This window comes from Archocentrus centrarchus, chromosome 19, assembly GCF_007364275.1.
Source record: "Archocentrus centrarchus isolate MPI-CPG fArcCen1 chromosome 19, fArcCen1, whole genome shotgun sequence".
In the NCBI taxonomy this organism is placed as follows: Eukaryota; Metazoa; Chordata; class Actinopteri; order Cichliformes; family Cichlidae; genus Archocentrus; species Archocentrus centrarchus.
In genome coordinates this window covers 9,041,540-9,058,541 of record NC_044364.1, presented here as the reverse complement: position 1 = coordinate 9,058,541, position 17,002 = coordinate 9,041,540, and the positions used below count along the sequence as shown (strand labels likewise).

At 40.5% G+C, this 17,002-nt stretch overlaps 3 protein-coding genes across 3 annotated transcripts; 1 reads left to right on the top strand and 2 right to left on the bottom strand.

Moving 5' to 3' along the window:
- Nucleotides 1–285: 285 nt before the first annotated feature.
- On the bottom strand, nt 286–8,461 carry cog7 (component of oligomeric golgi complex 7). Its single transcript, XM_030754912.1, has 17 exons — nt 8,296–8,461; nt 6,187–6,335; nt 5,833–5,949; nt 5,301–5,469; nt 5,095–5,177; nt 4,870–4,992; nt 4,571–4,769; nt 4,357–4,484; nt 3,122–3,276; nt 2,871–2,987; nt 2,699–2,764; nt 2,392–2,578; nt 2,153–2,293; nt 1,912–1,995; nt 1,648–1,762; nt 1,366–1,509; nt 286–1,247 (listed from the first exon to the last, which is right to left on the bottom strand). Exons 1-17 carry the CDS (start codon nt 8,459–8,461, stop codon nt 1,081–1,083), a joined length of 2,310 nt encoding a protein of 769 aa, XP_030610772.1. The 3' UTR covers nt 286–1,080.
- A 2,379-nt stretch (nt 8,462–10,840) lies between these two features.
- LOC115797835 (myeloid-associated differentiation marker-like protein 2) lies at nt 10,841–11,725 on the top strand. The gene has a single exon (XM_030754355.1). The coding sequence runs from the start codon at nt 10,841–10,843 to the stop codon at nt 11,723–11,725; it is 885 nt and encodes a 294-aa protein (XP_030610215.1).
- A 915-nt stretch (nt 11,726–12,640) lies between these two features.
- LOC115798747 (putative protein MSS51 homolog, mitochondrial) lies at nt 12,641–16,065 on the bottom strand. Its single transcript, XM_030755701.1, has 6 exons — nt 15,963–16,065; nt 15,355–15,504; nt 15,138–15,262; nt 14,313–14,876; nt 14,086–14,179; nt 12,641–12,976 (listed from the first exon to the last, which is right to left on the bottom strand). Exons 1-6 carry the CDS (start codon nt 15,977–15,979, stop codon nt 12,772–12,774), a joined length of 1,155 nt encoding a protein of 384 aa, XP_030611561.1. The 5' UTR covers nt 15,980–16,065; the 3' UTR covers nt 12,641–12,771.
- Between the last annotated feature and the right edge of the window lie 937 nt (nt 16,066–17,002).

The window sequence follows — 17,002 nt, the reverse complement described above, 5'->3', positions numbered from 1 at the left end:
GGCCAAAAATGCAAACAAAAAAAAAAAAAGGTAACAAGATTGTGAGTTCATTGCAGGTCACAATTAATTTGGTCATGCCACAATCTCTAACCTTTGATCCCCCCCCCCCCCCCCCCCCCCCCCCCCAATGTGAATGGTGTATAAACCCCAATATTTCCAGGAGTAATAACACATCTACATGCACTATCTCCTGCTGTGAGAAAGGACAAAGCCGACATCGTGCTTTCAGGAGTTTAAATGTGTGAAAACAGCTTTACAGTAAAGCCTTTGTTGCCCACTTGAGTCCCCTGACAATTAACTGCGACAGACATGCCAATTTTCATGTCTTAAAGGTGTAAATATATTTCAGGTAGAAACATACAACGCATTAGACACTTGTAGATACTGAACATACAGACAGCGGGATTCTAATTCAGCCCTCCATTCCATCTGGTGAATTAAAATAACACACAATCACTTATAGTGTTTACGTCCATGTTTTATATACACATTTTCACCATGCTGCATGAAAAAATATTAACCATGTTATCAGTTCAACCCCCACTACATCAACAGAGACAGATCAATTCTTCCCTTATTTCTGAAGTTCAATTAACAGACATTAATAAAGCTTATATCACAAATATTACCTAAATATAATTTAATAATTAAGATTCATTTTTTTAGCATGACAGATGTCAAATATATGATTTATATAGATTTAAATGCTCTGAAGCTGACCCCACCTTATAAACGCAGAAGTGAAAAATGTCAAATCAGGACACATTCACCTTTTGGTTTCACATGAAGGCATCATCACTGGTGAGACGTCACCACTTCAAACCCACAAACATTAATCAGTAAAAAAAAAAAAAAAAAATCAGGTCCGCCCTTATTTGAATCTTGTTCCATAAATGCCATATTTAGACACAAACGTCTTTAAATGTTACAGCTGTGAGTGAGAATAGTCATTAGCAAATCTGATATTCAAGGAACTGTAACATGTAAACCAGCTGCTATTAATATTACATTCTTCTGTTTGTTTACACAGGAAGTACCCAGAGCCGCTACCTATAGAGTCCTTTTCCTTTTCTCTTGCTCCTAGTAGTCGATGCACCGAAGTGCAGCGATGGTAGATGCCAGTCGTCGAGGCAGCAGCTTGGCGGACTGTCTGTAGTCTTCTGGTTTAGCCCTAAGAAGAGTTACGATATTTTGGAGGGTGCGTGATGGCTGCAGGCCCAGAGCATCCATCACATTACTCAGATAGTCTGTGGAGCAGAAACGGGAGTGATCAGTTCAAATGTTGTGATATAATTTCAGGCTACCAACACTTCCAATTGATCCCTGTAAGTACAAATTCGACATCCTGCATTTTGGTTACTGTACCGATATCTGTGGCCAGCTGTTTAGTGGAATGGGGGCTCAGCTGGGGGATTAGTAAAATGGCATCACAGTAGGTCTGCATGGTTGCCCGAGCAATGGAGCCCAACCAGTAGTCTGCTGTGTTGTCCAGCTCAGGAAGGTCATCACCTAAAACAGAAGGAAAAAAGGTGTTTCAGGAAGGCATAGGTTCACAAGATGTTTCCTTTTGAAATAAGTTGAGTGTTAGAAATATCTAAAGTGTCTTTAACTTTCTAGGGAAAATGGACAGGGGCTGTTTTCAGTAACCTTGCTCTGGAGGGAAAGGCAGCTTCCCAGCACGTAAGGCCATCTCTAATGCTGGGTCCTCTTGTGTCACAAAAGGCTCCAAGTGGAGTGGCAGAGACATCAGGTACTGTCCTATCTATATGGGGGAAAGCAAAGTCATTTACTCTGGTTCAACTGGTCTCTATAAATATGTACAAATGGCACTAGATTCTCCTATAACATAAATCCTGTTTTGCTTTGTTTTTTGTATTGATCTGACCTATATTCAAAGCAAACCTGACTAACATTTGTAATGTACTCTTGTGGTGACAGGCTGAAAGTAGGCAGGTCCTCCGTGTAGCTCTCTCCAAGACCACGTGTTTCTTGACTCTTAAACAAGGAGCACAAATCAAACAGATTAAAGAGATACAGCACATCCACCACTCAAATGCACAAACTTAATCCAAAAGCTTTCAGCACACACGCTCTCAAATCATCTCTATCCTTATATGAAATTAAATAACGCAGAAACTTGACACGGAATCACCTCCATCTTGGAGACGAGGCAGAGCTGCTGTTTGATCTGCAGGAAGACCGAGTCAAAGGCCAGCTGATTGGCCTGCTGATTGAGTCTGATCATAGCTGTTCTGGGCTCTGCTAACAAGCTGGAGTTACCTGTGCCTTTCTCCTGCAAAACAGGTGGAAAGAGGGGAAAGAGATGCATAAGAGCTACACAGGGACCCTGATTAACCAAATGTAAGGGTTCACTTCAGAAAACTGTCATACCTTTAATGAGTAGAGGAGTTCCATCAGGTTGTTGTATTCTGCCACATTTCCCCTCTGAAGGTAGTTGTACTCCTGCCAAGGGTTTTTGGTGGCGCTCTTCCTCTCTGTGGAACTGGCCTCCTGGATTCCTGCCAGGCTGCGTGGGCTGTACGACTCCGACAAGTACTTACCTGCTGTGGCCAGGATCCTAAATCACAAAGAGAGCAGGCATTTTCCTTAAAATGCCAGCTCAACCTCTTGACAGTGCGCTCACTGTCGGATGGAGTCAGGTGAAATTGGAAAATATTCAACATAAAGATTCACTCACTTGTTTGATAGCTGTTGTTCAAAGGCCCCACATTGTCTAAGCAACTCTCCACATGTGGCAATGATCCTGCAAAGAATAAAAAAATGTTTTTTAAAAAGTAAGAACACCAAGTGTTTTTCACATCATAATTTGCAATCCAAGTGAATTATAACAAAAGTAAAAAGGCAATAACCTGACTGAGTTCTGGAAGGCTGTCCAGTCCTCCTGGAAAACTGATGAACTTAGTGTATCCTCAAGTTTACACTTCTTCCTGATTGACTGGAGTGTTGTGGAAAAGTCTGACACATACCTAGAGTCAGCATCACATTGAATCATCAATGCTAAAATCAGACAAACTATATCTAGAAATAAATCAAAGGGCTGCTATATTGTAACGATTCATACAGTACATGTTTTGTGTGATTGTGAGTAAAGGCTCTTTACTTGGTGAAGAGGGCTTTGAGAGCTTTGAGGAGGCCACACACTGCAAGTCCATCAGTCAGTCTGACACAGCGGTCCACAGCAGCACTAGCCAGGCCAAACAACTTGCCTACAGAGTGGCTCAACTCTTCTACACAATCAATTACCTCCCCGTGTTCCTGTAAAACGTGTGAAACAGGAGGTGGAATAAAACGGAAAATTACGAGCACAGTTCCAAGAGAAAGTGATTCATTAGAGGACACTGATCGATCATGACATGTGGCCTGATCTTAATCTAAGTCACAATTATAGACAAACACAACTGGAGTAAACTACTAACACACATTCAGTCGCACATTTCACATCTTTACTGAACACACTGACTAATTACTCTCAGTGGAGGCAGCACACACTGCTCTCTACAAAAACATTTTTAGGTCATGAGTATTTCAAGGATGAATTGACTGAACAACTCACTTGAGTTCATGCTACAACATCTTAATCGTGTTAAGGGCTGATTTGGCCTTTCCAAAGCATGATGGTCTCTCCACCATGACTCAGTTGCGATGAGGTTTTGGTGTTACTGTGTAGTGCCTCGTTTCCTCCAAACATGTGTGCATTTTTGCTAGAAATAATGTGTCCACAAAAATAACTGTCCTAGAAGAGTTGCGGAACATCCAGGTGGCCTTCTGCAAACTTTGAGAAATCCTGCATATTTCTGCAGGTGTTCCTGTTTTGTTTTTTTTTTTAAAAAAAACCTCTTTTATGTTTGCATGCTGTACTTCTGATGTGATCCCCTTTACATGGAGTGTCACTACAGCCCTGCCTTTCATTCACCTGTAAACAGTTTTAGACACCCAGGTCTTTAGAAACTCTAAACTTTTAGCATTCTCTGACTTCATGCATGTATTCTAAGAGGAAGTTAAACTTGTTTTTACAAATGATGAGTCCTACTAAGCTTTCTAGAGAAGAGCAGACTTAATCAGCAACCATGCTTTGTTTAATTACAGGGAGGGGCACAACAACACCTTTACTGCCACACCTGACTCCAAGTACCTTTTGGACAAGTTGTTAGCAAACAGGTTCACTTACGTTTTTCCCAGCCAGAACATTAATCAATTTCTCACTGTGCTTAAGATGTAAAACATACAACTGCTTGTGTGTTGTCAGTTAGTCAGATTGTATATGTATATAATTATGATTTAGATAAAGATCAGACTACAACTAATTACTGCAACTGTGTGTAGGTGGTGTCTAACCAAAGGCACTGCGCTGATCTGGATGAGGAGGTGAGCTTCCTCCAGATCTCCATACTGTAGCTGATAAGATTTATAGGGATCATACAAAGCACAGACCAGCTCACTCAGCTTCAGGAGGTTATGTTCACCTGAGGAGGGAATAGGAAAACACATAAAGACAATGTTTCCCACATTTTCCGCCATCCCTATTTACAGATGTGGCTCATGTGCATACCCAGGTGTGGTAACATTGCTGCTTCCACATTGTGTCCAAAGGTGGACGTGGTGTGATGGAGCTCAAGCAGAGTGTCCAGACGCTGCTCATGGGCTGCCCGCTCCATGGCCGTGCTCAAGCACACAGGGATGGATGGCACCATGGCCCCCAGGGTCTGGATAAGCAAAACTGTCACCACTTCATATGGGTTCCTGAACACCTAAGTGGATTGAGAAGAAAAAAAAAAATGGTTAGCACTACAACTTGTTATAGAAGTAAAACCAGACTGGTGTCTATCTTGGTAACACAGTTCATCTTACCTGGCTGCTCCACTGTATCTGAGCATGCCAAGTGGAAAGCAAGGTGTCATAGAATTCTGACAGCTGCTGATTCAGACTGAGCTCGCTCTGAGAGAGATCCTGCCATATGCCCACCAACTGGCCCTGAGAGCAGCAAAGCAGACATTAATTCATGCGTTGGCTCAAATTTATCAGAATAAGATTTTGTGAAGATTTATAGGTAGCAGAGAGGCCTGCAGCACCTACCTTGTGACATTTGTAGTAGTATGCAAGAAGCTGTGGCATTCTGTCGATCTCTGTGAAGACTTTAACAAACAGCTTGGCTTGGTCTGCAGAGTAGCAAAAGCATGTAAGAATATATACTGTGTGTACACTGTAAGCAAACTAAGGTAAACAAAGACACTGAGGATAGAATAATTTCAAGAAACAACACTTTTCTCCAGAGTTCTTACCTATAGACATGGAATTAAAAGTTGCTACTATCTGTGGGCTGGCCATGGCCTCCAGTCTGTTTTTTAGAGCCTCCAGGTGAACGCATTTTTCAGAGTAGTCTGGTGTGTCCACTAGCATGGCCAGGCTGTTCTGCATGCTGGTTAGCTTAGAAGAAATTACTGCAAAGTCCTGTAAAAAAGGAAAACACAATTACTATCATTACCATTAATGTACATAGAATAGAATGCCTTTATTGTCATTATACAGGATGTACAATGAGATTGTACATCCTGTATGCAGGATGTACAATCTCATTGCAAAATCATATATTATTATTTGCTTTCAAAGGATAAAAATAGTAATAACACAGTAATTACACATTACTGGAAAAGCCTTGACTCTACAATGGATCAATTTATAGGGTTTCTTTAGGACAGCCAGAAAGTCACATTAAATAGAAAGTACTCCAATAATTGAATCTATAATGTGTATATGGGTGTGAGCCAGTATGAGTCATAACCAAGAAAAGCTCTGCGGCAGATTCTTTCATACCTGTGTTTTGAAGGTCTCCTCAATGTCTGCACTCAGTGTGCTCCATTTGTCTGCTTCCTGCAGTGCTTCAGCTGCCAGCTGCATTCGACTCTTCACCTGATCTATCTCCACCAGGACCTGGTTAAAATTATCCATGCAACATACAGCTCAAGCCTCAGAAATACAGAGTACTGTGCACATTTCATGCCACTGCTAGGCTTTAACGATTATACAGTTAAAACTTACTATTAAACAAATTATTTCAATAACACAATGTTAGAAATACCAAATACTTGTACAATTGTTTCCCAAATGCAATATAATATGTTTAAATCCTTAATATACTTCAACTAACTGTTGGAACTGTGCACTCACCTGCATGGATTGCACTGTCTCTTGCTCAAATTTCCTGATGTCCTCTTTAACCATGACCATTTGCTCCTTTAGAAAGGAAGCCTCCTGTTTCAAAGCCTCCACATCTCTCAGCACGCGGGGCATATTTTGAAGGGCTTGGTTACTGCTCTCTACACAAATACACAAACACAGCAATTGTTCATGAAAAGCCACCTCAACAAAATTTAACTTTTTTAAGACTGTCATAGCTGAATTCAATATAACTTCATTCATACAGCACTGGTTCACAGTATAAATACAAATAGTTATGTTTAAGTGCTTGATATTGTAGAGACCCTGCAACACTAGAGAGAAAACCCCAGAGATCTGAGCCTGGTTCTATGACAGAACCAGGTTCAGGGAGGGACAGCTATCTGCCACCTGTTGAAAGTTGATGGGAATGGTCGATCAAGAGCAGCTCCAGTTAATTTCTGCTCGCATTGTATATTTAACATAGTAAGTGATGACAGGTGAGTATGGAGATCCACAAACTATCTGATTAAGACGTGACTCTGCACACAGGTGTTCTACTGGGTTGAGATCTGGTGACACAGTAGATGATTCATCTCATTTTTCATACTTGTAAACAGGGGTGTAGGAATGACTTTACTATTGGGGGGGGGACACATATCGGAAACCTGACAGATCCATGAATACTCTGAGCAAAGCAGTAAAAAAAAAAAAAAAAAGATCTTTTACTTTCTTCTTTTTCAAATGTTTCTTGGAAAAATAGTGTTGTGTACACCTATATTATTGCATGTATAATTTACATATGTATATGTTTTATAATCGTAAGACTTGGGCAAACTGGCTTGAGCACAGATAATTTTTACCAGTGCATATGTAATTGTTACCAGTGCATAGTTACCAGTGCATAGATAATTGTTACCAATCCATAGATAATTGTTACCAGTGCACACACAAATGTTACCAATTCATAGATAATTGTTACCAATGCATAGATAATTGTTACCAGTGCACACACAAATGTTACCAATCCATAGATAATTGTTACCAGTGCACACACAAATGTTACCAATTCATAGATAATTGTTACCAATGCATAGATAATTGTTACCAGTGCACACACAAATGTTACCAATTCATAGATAATTGTTACCAGTGCACACACAAATGTTACCAATTCATAGATAATTGTTACTAATGCATAGCTAATTGTTACCAGTGCACCCATAAATGTTACCAATTCATAGATAATTGTTACTAATGCATAAATAATTGTTACCAGTGCACACACAAATGTTACCAATTCATAGATAATTGTTACTAATTCATAGCTAATTGTTACCAGTGCACACACAAATGTTACCAATTCATAGATAATTGTTACTAATGCATAGATAATTGTTACCAGTGCACACACAAATGTTACCAATTCATAGATAATTGTTACTAATGCATAGATAATTGTTACCAGTGCACCCACAAATGTTACCAATTCATAGATAATTGTTACCAGTGCACACACAAATGTTACCAATTCATAGATAATTGTTACTAATGCATAAATAATTGTTACCAGTGCACACACAAATGTTACCAATTCATAGATAATTGTTACTAATGCATAGCTAATTGTTACCAGTGCACACACAAATGTTACCAATTCATAGATAATTGTTACTAATGCATAGATAATTGTTACCAGTGCACCCACAAATGTTACCAATTCATAGATAATTGTTACTAATGCATAGATAATTGTTACCAGTGCACCCACAAATGTTACCAATTCACAGACAATTGTTACTAATGCATAGCTAATTGTTACCAGTGCACACACAAATGTTACCAATTCATAGATAATTGTTACTAATGCATAAATAATTGTTACCAGTGCACACATAGATGTTACCAATACTTAGATAATTGACACGGTTATGATGATTGTAGAGCAGCTGAACTGTATTTATTTATAAGAGGTATTTATAAAATGTCTTATGCCGTTTTTATTTACGCTGCTAACGTGTTCATGTATCATTTTTAAACTCGTCATTGTCTACCTAAATTAGTACCGCAAACAATAAAGGGAATTCCAGCAGTGAGGACAATCTCTAAAGACGCACTGACCCTCGATAGCATTGTTGACTTCCTGGATGAAGAGCTGCAGCTTCATGACCAGCGTAGCGGCGTGTGCGTCCGCCTTCCCCGGCGCGTCCTTCTGCACCACCCTGAAGGCGCCATTCACCCAGTCCTTCACGTCGAAGTCATCGTCAAGGAATTTAGAAAAATCCATTTCGCCGGTGCAAAAACTGCTGGGCGGCGTTCACTCAAAACTCTTCCGCTGCTGCAGTCTCTGTCATCGACCCATCTCTGACGCTGTGCTGGCTAATTCTTTCCGAGCACCGGCTTCGACACGAATATAAAATAAATAGCCCAAGAAAATGAGATTATCATTATAACTAAGTAGAGTTCCAACAATGCGACGGCCTCCTCCAGAGTTATTTTCAAAGCTGTACAGCTTTAACAGACTAAAGGGAGCGCATAGTTCCAAACACTGGTGACTGCTGCGGTGGTTACGCTGACAACAACTTCCTGTTGCGCTTTCTATTTACCTTCCCCCCCAAAACAAATGCTAATACAACGGACCGGCTGTCCTAAAAAGATAATTTAAAAAAATAATTCCATCAGCAGATTGAAGCGTTTTTGTCAACAAAGCGTGAATATCTGTTTGTTTGTTTTTTAAATTAGGATATCTCGGCGACAGAAATGCGGTAGCACCTGAAACCATCAGCTTGAAGCAGGGTCACATAACAGGGTCCGTGCAGAAACATTCATAAAAGGAACTGTAAATGGGATTTATTGGGAACTGCTTCGGGTTATAAGGCACAACAAATATTTAAAGTTGCAAAGGTTACATCTGAGTATAACTAATAATGTGCACAGCTTTCATTTTGTCATTTTGGGATACCCAACACACTTAACTTAGGTAACAGGTTAGCGAGATGACTATTGATAGTTTTCACAGATCCCTATTTGACTATATACTCCTGAATCCCAATCGTGATCTGGGATACCACTTTGGTTAGGATTTATTTTACATCAGGAATAGCTAAAAGAAATTTCCACAAGTCTGGATTACAGAATATGGAATTTTGATTAGGTATCTACTGCTAATAAATGTACACTATATTGACAAAAGTATTTGCTCATCTGCCCTCAGACGCATATGAATTTGAGTGACATTCCACTCATAATATGAGTGGATCATAATATGATCCTTTGCTGCTATAACAGCTTCAACTCTTCTGGAAAGATTTTCCATAAGGTTTAAGAGTGTGTTTATGGGAATTTTTGACCATTCTTACAAAAGTGCACTTGTGAGGTCAGACACTGATGTTGGACGAGAAGGCCTGGCTCGCAGTTTCCACTCGATGTTCTATCAGGTTGAGGTCAGGACTGTGAAGGGCTGTCAAGTTCTTACACACCAGATTTGCTTATCCGTATCTTGGAACAGAAAGGGCCCATCCCAAAACTGTTCTCACAAAGTTGGGAGCAAAATGTCCAAAATGTCTTGATATGCTGAAGCATTAAGAGTTTCTTTCACTGGAACTAAGGGGCTGAGCCCAACTCCTGAAAAAACCCCTCCACCAAACTTTACACTTGGCACAATGCAGTCAGACAAGTACTGTTCTCCTGGCAACCACCAAATCCAGACTCGTCCATGAGACTGTCAGATGGAAAACCATGATTCGTCACTCCAGAGAACATGTCTCACCTTCTCTAGAATCCAGTGGTGGCGTACTTTGCACCACTGCATCCAAAGTTTTGCATTGCACTTAATGATGTAAGGCTTGGGTGCAGCTGCTTGGCCATGGAAACCCATTCCATGAAACTCTCTACATACTGTTCTTGAGCTAATCTGAAGGCCACATGAAGTTTGGAGGTGTGTAGCAATTGACTGCAGAAAGTTGGTGACCTCTGTGCACTATGTGACTCAGCATCCGCTGACCCCACTCTGTGATTTTAATGTGGCCTACTACGTGGCTGAGTTGCTGTTGTTCCCAATCGCTTCCACTTTGTTATAAGTAATACCACTGACAGTTGACAGTGGAATATTTAAGGACTGGACTTGTTGCACAGGTGGCCTCCTATCACAGCACCATGCTGGAATTGACTGAGCATTTTCTCCTGGTGTAAGGAAAAATGATAGTTTTCTTTAATAAAGACCAGGAGAGAGACGATCTGAATGCAATGTAATGTTTATTAAAGACTTGCAAGCTGGAGCAGTTACACGTAAGCAGACATTAATTCATCAAGGTTGCTCAGGAGAAATGGCAGTCTCACTGTCCATCTTTTATACACAAGAAAATGTTTACGTGACATTATACAAGAACTCAAACAGACAATAACAGGAGACAAATGAAAAAGCTCTACACAGGTGTTATCTTAATTGTGTTCTTGGGAAACACTCACTTCACCTAGGCGTGCTGTAGGCATTTATGACTACACTGAGTCTGCTCAAAGAAAATTATGCAAAGCCTGAGGGCAGGAAAATGCTGTGGAAAAGGAGGGCTGTAAAGCAACGGAAAACAGATCAGCTGGTATCCACAGCTACCTGGGAGCACACACATAGCACAAGAAATTTAACTGCTGTTCAGTTCAGTTTATAGAGATGGGAGTACTTGATGATATTAAGGGCAAAGCTGCATTTACTCCTTCTTCTCTGCTATCTGGACGAGGAGGGCTGCACATGGCTCAGATCATACTGTGTCTGGTTACGTTTCTCATAAGTGCCTTCAGAGGAGGGAGCAGCCATACCTACTGGAACTACGCCATGTTCGCCTGGGCCTTCTGCGCCATCATGACCCTCATCATCACCATTATTGAGATGTTTATGCTTCACATACTGCTCAAAGCTTGCCTGGACTGGGACGACTTCACTACCGGGATGGCCATGTCTTCTGCGCTCATGACTGTCTCTGTTGCTATCTTCTATGCCAATTTCTACATCTGCCGGACATGTCTGCATGGGTGGATAGTGAGTATATTGGCTTTCTTGTCTGGCATTGTCTACATACTCGAAGTGGTGAAAGACAAGTTCCTTGATAAGAAGACGGGGAGCTACCTGGCAGCTCTGCCTGGATTCTGGAAAGTTTTAGAGGCTTTTGTGAGCTGCATGATTTTTGTATCGCTGACTGGTTACAGAGACTCTATCCCTCTGATCTTATGTGTTATAGCATATATCATTCCGTTTCCCATTATTCCTGTAATCATTGCCACCAACATCCTCAAAAAACTGAAGAACTGTTTGCCTTTTAATCTGGATAGGTTTGTAGTTATATTCTTGATAATCTCTGTTGTGTTGTATGTACTTGCTGCTATTTTGTGGCCCATTTTTATCTTCAGACACAATCCTTACCCAAAGGATTGTCCACCCAGCTATTGCATATGGGCCATTCAGTTTATGGTTGCCTTTTTCACCTTTGTGAATCTCATTCTATTCATACTGGACCTCATTTTCACTCTGCTTGGTATCTGCAACTTTAAACGCACCTAAACCTAACTGGTGCCTTTCTTTCTTTGTTTATAGAAAAAGCAGTTGTATCGTTGGGGTGAAGATAGCGTGGCCTAAAAAGTTTTATGGTACAAGCGAGGATTATAATTCATCTGTTTTTATATTTTCTGTTATTACGATAATAAAATTGAGAATTTGAATATTGCTCGGTTAAGTATTGTTCAGTTTATTGTCCAGTTTATTAATGAATTAACCAAACCTCAATGCATGATGAGTATTTGACCTTAGACGTGATTTCAACCCCACCCCACTCCACTCCACTCCCCACTCCCCACTCTCCACTCCCCCATGTATGTGCATAAAAATGTATTATTTCCAAAGACTGGTGTGGTCTGAGGGCTCACTGGCTTTGCAGACTTCTTTCACAACTTGCAGTATCGGTATATGTGCAGTTTTTGTTTTATAATTATGCAACATAATAAATTCAGTGCCCAAAAACATTTGAAATCTTGTCCTTTTTAAAAAAAATATTTAAATAGGAATAACATTAAATCAAGCACTGCAGAACATTAACTATACAGTCCACAAGGTGACTACACGAAATGAAAAGTTCCTTTTACAACATCATGTTTTTGTGATAAGTTATTAATGGATGAAAAGAGATTGTATTTGTCCATTCAGAGAATACAAGCTGCATTTAGCAAGAGCACAGCATAATCTCCATGTTCAATAATTTTATTCAGTCTTAAAATATCAGTTTACATAAGGCTTTTACTATAACATTCTATTGCCTCTCTACACACACAAGAATAGTTCTCAGGGGAGTATATTCAAATCTTACCACTGTGGCTGGGTGAATGCCATCAAACTGAGATAGTGAGAATGCAAATGTAGCAGGGACATACAAGTACAAGGCCATTAGGTAGCATGGTAGAACCTTTTCAATAAGTGTATTCACAAATGTTTTTTTTTTTTTTACAGTTCATGTAAAAACAAAACTTCACAGTCCAAAAAAACTGTATATATTTATCAGCACTCCAGTTGTAAAAACCAGCCATGTGTGCGCGCTGCAGTTTTTTTTTGGTCTTTCAGGCATCCTCTGGTTCCTCAAACTCCACCGTCTCCAGCAGACCCTGAAAACAAAAGTAATGGGAGTTGCAGTAGACTGGAGGTTTGTTGGCACATGAGCCCACAACCTCTGGCTTCAGTGACGCAAAAGGGTTGGCTCCACTTCCTTTCATGTCCATTTCCAGCTCCAGCAGAATTTGCAACGAGTAGGTCATCTCCGTCTCACTGCAGATGGAGGACAAGCAGCCATTATTAGAAGACATTACACGCAGCAAAGCATATCAAATGGACATATTAATGTAAGCTGGTGTGAGTCTCACATTTCCTCAAAATTTGCCATTCACATTTTAGCTCAAAACACCTCACAGGTCTTTTTTTTTTGTTTGTTTTTTAATTCCACTATGCCTGTATAACCCTGGTCTCAGCACTGTTTGCATAAGGCTGTTTCAGCATCAGTAGCTTTAAATGCAAATGAGCTGCTGCTGCTCACTGGCCGTGAGGGCCGTGCCTTTCCAGCCAGTGCCATTAATGATGTGCAGAGCAGTTCTTTTTTCAATGCCCCATTTCATCAGAATCCGTCTGTCAAAAATGTTTGAATGAATAGTTCACCAAAGCTCTAGCTGCACATTCCCACTCACTGAGCTTACACAAGGCCAATATTCCTCTTCAATCGCAGCTTCCAGAAGTGGGAAAAGCTGCTGTTTTGACAAACACACACAATTCTTAATCATTTAAAATTTCCATGCTAGAGACTGAAGATAAATGCTGGATTTAAATCTAAAGTTTGAACTTGCTGGGCTTGCCTGCAGGAACTTGAGCCACTAACTGTCACTCAGGGTCAGTAAACATATCCCTAAATATGCACTGCCAGGATATACTCACTCCCAGCAAACATATTAGGTTTATCATCCTACACGTGATAGCTCTGAGTAGCAATTAAATAGCTATAAATAGAATAGCTATAAAAATTCTGGAAAATATTCTATCAAAAATTCTTTTTATGCAGAACAGCCTAACCTGTTTTTATTATTATTATAATACTATTTGATTATTACTGATGAATTAAAATATAAACAGAACTTTAATGTAGTAGCTGGCAGAGGCTGAGCTCATTTAAACTGTTCTAGGCAAAGAAGAACAGTTTATATAAAATCTTACTCTTAAAAGTCAACAGTAATTTCATATATGAAATAACAGTAATGCAGAGTAGAGCACAATATCCCCCTTTAGAAATAACATATCATAAAACAGAAACCTAAACAGAAGAGTTAAAGGACATCAAAACTGAATATGAATACAATAAGTTCAAAATGTTTCTATTCTATAACACTCACGTGAGGGCAGTAAAAAGAGAAGGAATCTCATAATCTCTGAGAAGCAGAAGTGTTGGAAGCCAGCCCTCATCCAGACCTTGGGTGGCATCAAATCCTTGATACAAAAGGAGGGAAGGAAAACCATAGTTCATAATGAATACAAGCTCCTAACTTTTCAGTGGCACACAACAAATACACACAATATTGTCATATTATCACATAAAATAGAAAAAAAAAAATGTTCTCACCAGGATGAAATCCAACCACCAGGTCTGGCTTGGCTGCTTCCTCTTTCTCCACCAGCTCCTCCCAGAACTGATGGTAGAGGCCTTTATAGGCGCTGATGTAGACTCTCTGTTTGGGTCCAAACGCTCTAAGAGGAGGCCGAACAATTGGGCCGTCCACCACCTCCGGCCCCACCATGACTATTTCAATCCCCTGGTGTCCCGGGAACATTTTGTTCAGCTCATCATAGTCCGTCAGTCTGGCTGACAGAGTCTCACTGTGGCCTGCTCCCACCAGGTGAATGGTGAGAGGTTTGGAAAAAGGGTTAAGACCAAAGAGCCTCATCCCCCAGGCTATTGTCAGCGGCCTGGAGAAGAACTCACTGGAAACCCTCCACAGCGACTGCTTCAGATCATCATCATCTGGCTGAGGCCTACCAGCACTGGTCCACAACTCTTTCATGTTTGTTCCATTTAAAATGGGATCAAGGCGTGCTGTGAGATCTCCCTGCATGGCAAGCCAGTCATCCCAATCCTTAACCTCTGACTGGGGCTTTGACCATTTTTCTGTGGGAAATGGGAGGTCTCCTGAAGACAGAAAAGAAAACTGATAAAGAAAACTAGCAGCTTGACCGAGGTTAAAACAGTTTGCTCATTTTGTTTTTTGAATGAGAATTTTTACTTCAGCATATGATAGAAAATATTGTAGTGGTTTACACATCTGCACAACAAGCAAAAGATCCAGTTTAATCCCAAAAGCAGACACAAATCCCTTTTGGGGTGCCTAAGGATGCCTGGCACAAAAAAATCAAACATGTGGAGCTCTCTCCTATGATGACCCCTCTTTACCTTTAAACACAAGCCATTCCACAACTCTGTCGATGGCAGCCAGTCGGAGTTGGGAGCAGAACTTCTTGTGTTTGGGCCAGTCTTCCCTCTGACACTCTTTACAGCAATAGTAAGCATTCAGACACCTGGAGTGGAAGAGGAAAAGTTGTCTCTACTGGCAGCACAGACTCAGTGGATAAAATCTAAATGGATTGCTTTTTTTTTTTTTTCTCGTTACCTGGAGCAACGCTTTAGGTTTTGTGGGTTTGAAAGTTGATTAGGTCGCTTTTCGCAACAAGCGCAGATTTTGAATGATTCCTCCATCTTCTCAAACATTTCTTTTTGGGACCGGAAAGTCGTGGGTTTACCCTTGGTCTCCTGAACAGCCCTGGAAGGGAAGATTAAAACTAATAAAGATTAATGGAATACAACTGATCAGGCGCTGAAACCTGAGTAATATTCATTAGTGTTATGAAGATGACAAATATCTGACCACTAATAATGGGGAAAGGCATACCCTTTCATTCTGTGGTCAGTGGTAGGAGGGAGGAGTGAAGTATTGAAAGGGCAGACTGGAGTATACTGGTTATATATTGCTTTAATCTTGATTGTTACAACTTGTAACAAGTGGAACAGCCATACATTGTGGGTTTTCTGTATATAAAATGTACTTTATATACAAAGAAAACCTTGAATCTGGCTGCGGTGGCATTGCGGTAGTAGCATCTGAAAATGCCACTCAGACGTCGTGTTGTCCTGCACGGGCCTTCACACACTGTCCAATTTCACGGTGCCCCCAGGATACTAAATGTACATTTAAAAATGCACTCCGCAGATTCCGCTTACCTCTCAGTTTCCGTCATCTTGAGTTGAGCAAATGAGTGTGACACAGACGCTTTTCAGCTGCTTCCTCTGCTGCTCCTCTGGTTTTATGATATGTGAGTGGCCTGTTGGGGGGTTGCTGTGCCAGATATAGCACCTGTGCTCTGCCTTCTAGAAACGTCTGACAACTCCAGACTATTCCTGACTTCACAAGAGCGAGACATTTCTATGAATGAATAAATAAACAAAAGTAGAAACATGCTTCATGCCAAAACACCCCCATAAACACACCGATTGCAATAATTTACAGGTTTAATACATTTTAACCACAAATTACTTAAATCAGTAATAATAATAATAGCCTATGTTTTAAACTGTAAACCTGACCCATCTTATAGAACAACCCTATAGAACATGTATTTCTGTAACATACATGTAGCCTACTAGAAGTGTCGTTGCCTAAACCTGAATAAATTGCGCCTGAAAATGATACAAAAAAAAGCCTCTGGGGCAGAAAGCTATAAAACACTTTTCCCTTTAGTCCAGGACATGCCTTAGACCCTTAATGACGAGTCTTCCTATAGCCTTGTGCTACAATTTTTACCCACAAGAGGTCAGTGACGCACTGCCAGGCCTGTTCACTACAAACAACCGCAAACCGCCAGAGAATCAATGAGAATCAACAGAGTGTAATCAGTGAATGCATTTTTATTTTGACCCAAAGAGAGACATATTTAAAGTGTCTTTAATGAACATTCACCGGTCACTTTATTAGGTATGTCTTGCCAGTACCGTGTTGGAGCCCCTTTTGCCTGCAGAACTTCCTTAATTCATCATTGCATAATTCATCATTGCAGGTGCTGGAAACATTCCTCAGAGATTTTGGTTCATATTGACACAATAGCATCACACAGTTGCTGCAGATTTTGTTGGCTCCACATCCATGATGAGAATCTCCCATTCCACCAAATCCCATAAGGTGCTTTATCCTACCATCTCAACGCTGCTGCAGAAATTGAGACTTATCCAACCAGGAAATGTTTTTCCAATCCTCTGTTGTCTAA

What these genes read in the sequence shown, in the direction of transcription:
- LOC115798747 (XM_030755701.1), bottom strand. An exon ending in GGAATGGCTTGTGTTTAAAG is followed by an intron (nt 14,877 to 15,137) that starts GTAAAGAGGGGT and finishes TTCTGTCTTCAG; the next exon opens with GAGACCTCCCATTTCCCACA. An exon ending in GGTGGTTGGATTTCATCCTG is followed by an intron (nt 14,180 to 14,312) that starts GTGAGAACATTT and finishes TTTTGTATCAAG; the next exon opens with GATTTGATGCCACCCAAGGT.
- LOC115797835 (XM_030754355.1), top strand. Translation starts at nt 10,841, where the DNA reads ATGGGAGTACTTGATGATATTAAGGGCAAAGCTGCATTTACTCCTTCT.
- cog7 (XM_030754912.1), bottom strand. Translation starts at nt 8,461, where the DNA reads ATGGATTTTTCTAAATTCCTTGACGATGACTTCGACGTGAAGGACTGG. An exon ending in CTCAAAGCCCTCTTCACCAA is followed by an intron (nt 2,988 to 3,121) that starts GTAAAGAGCCTT and finishes TGCTGACTCTAG; the next exon opens with GTATGTGTCAGACTTTTCCA. An exon ending in ACAGCTGGCCACAGATATCG is followed by an intron (nt 1,248 to 1,365) that starts GTACAGTAACCA and finishes TCTGCTCCACAG; the next exon opens with ACTATCTGAGTAATGTGATG.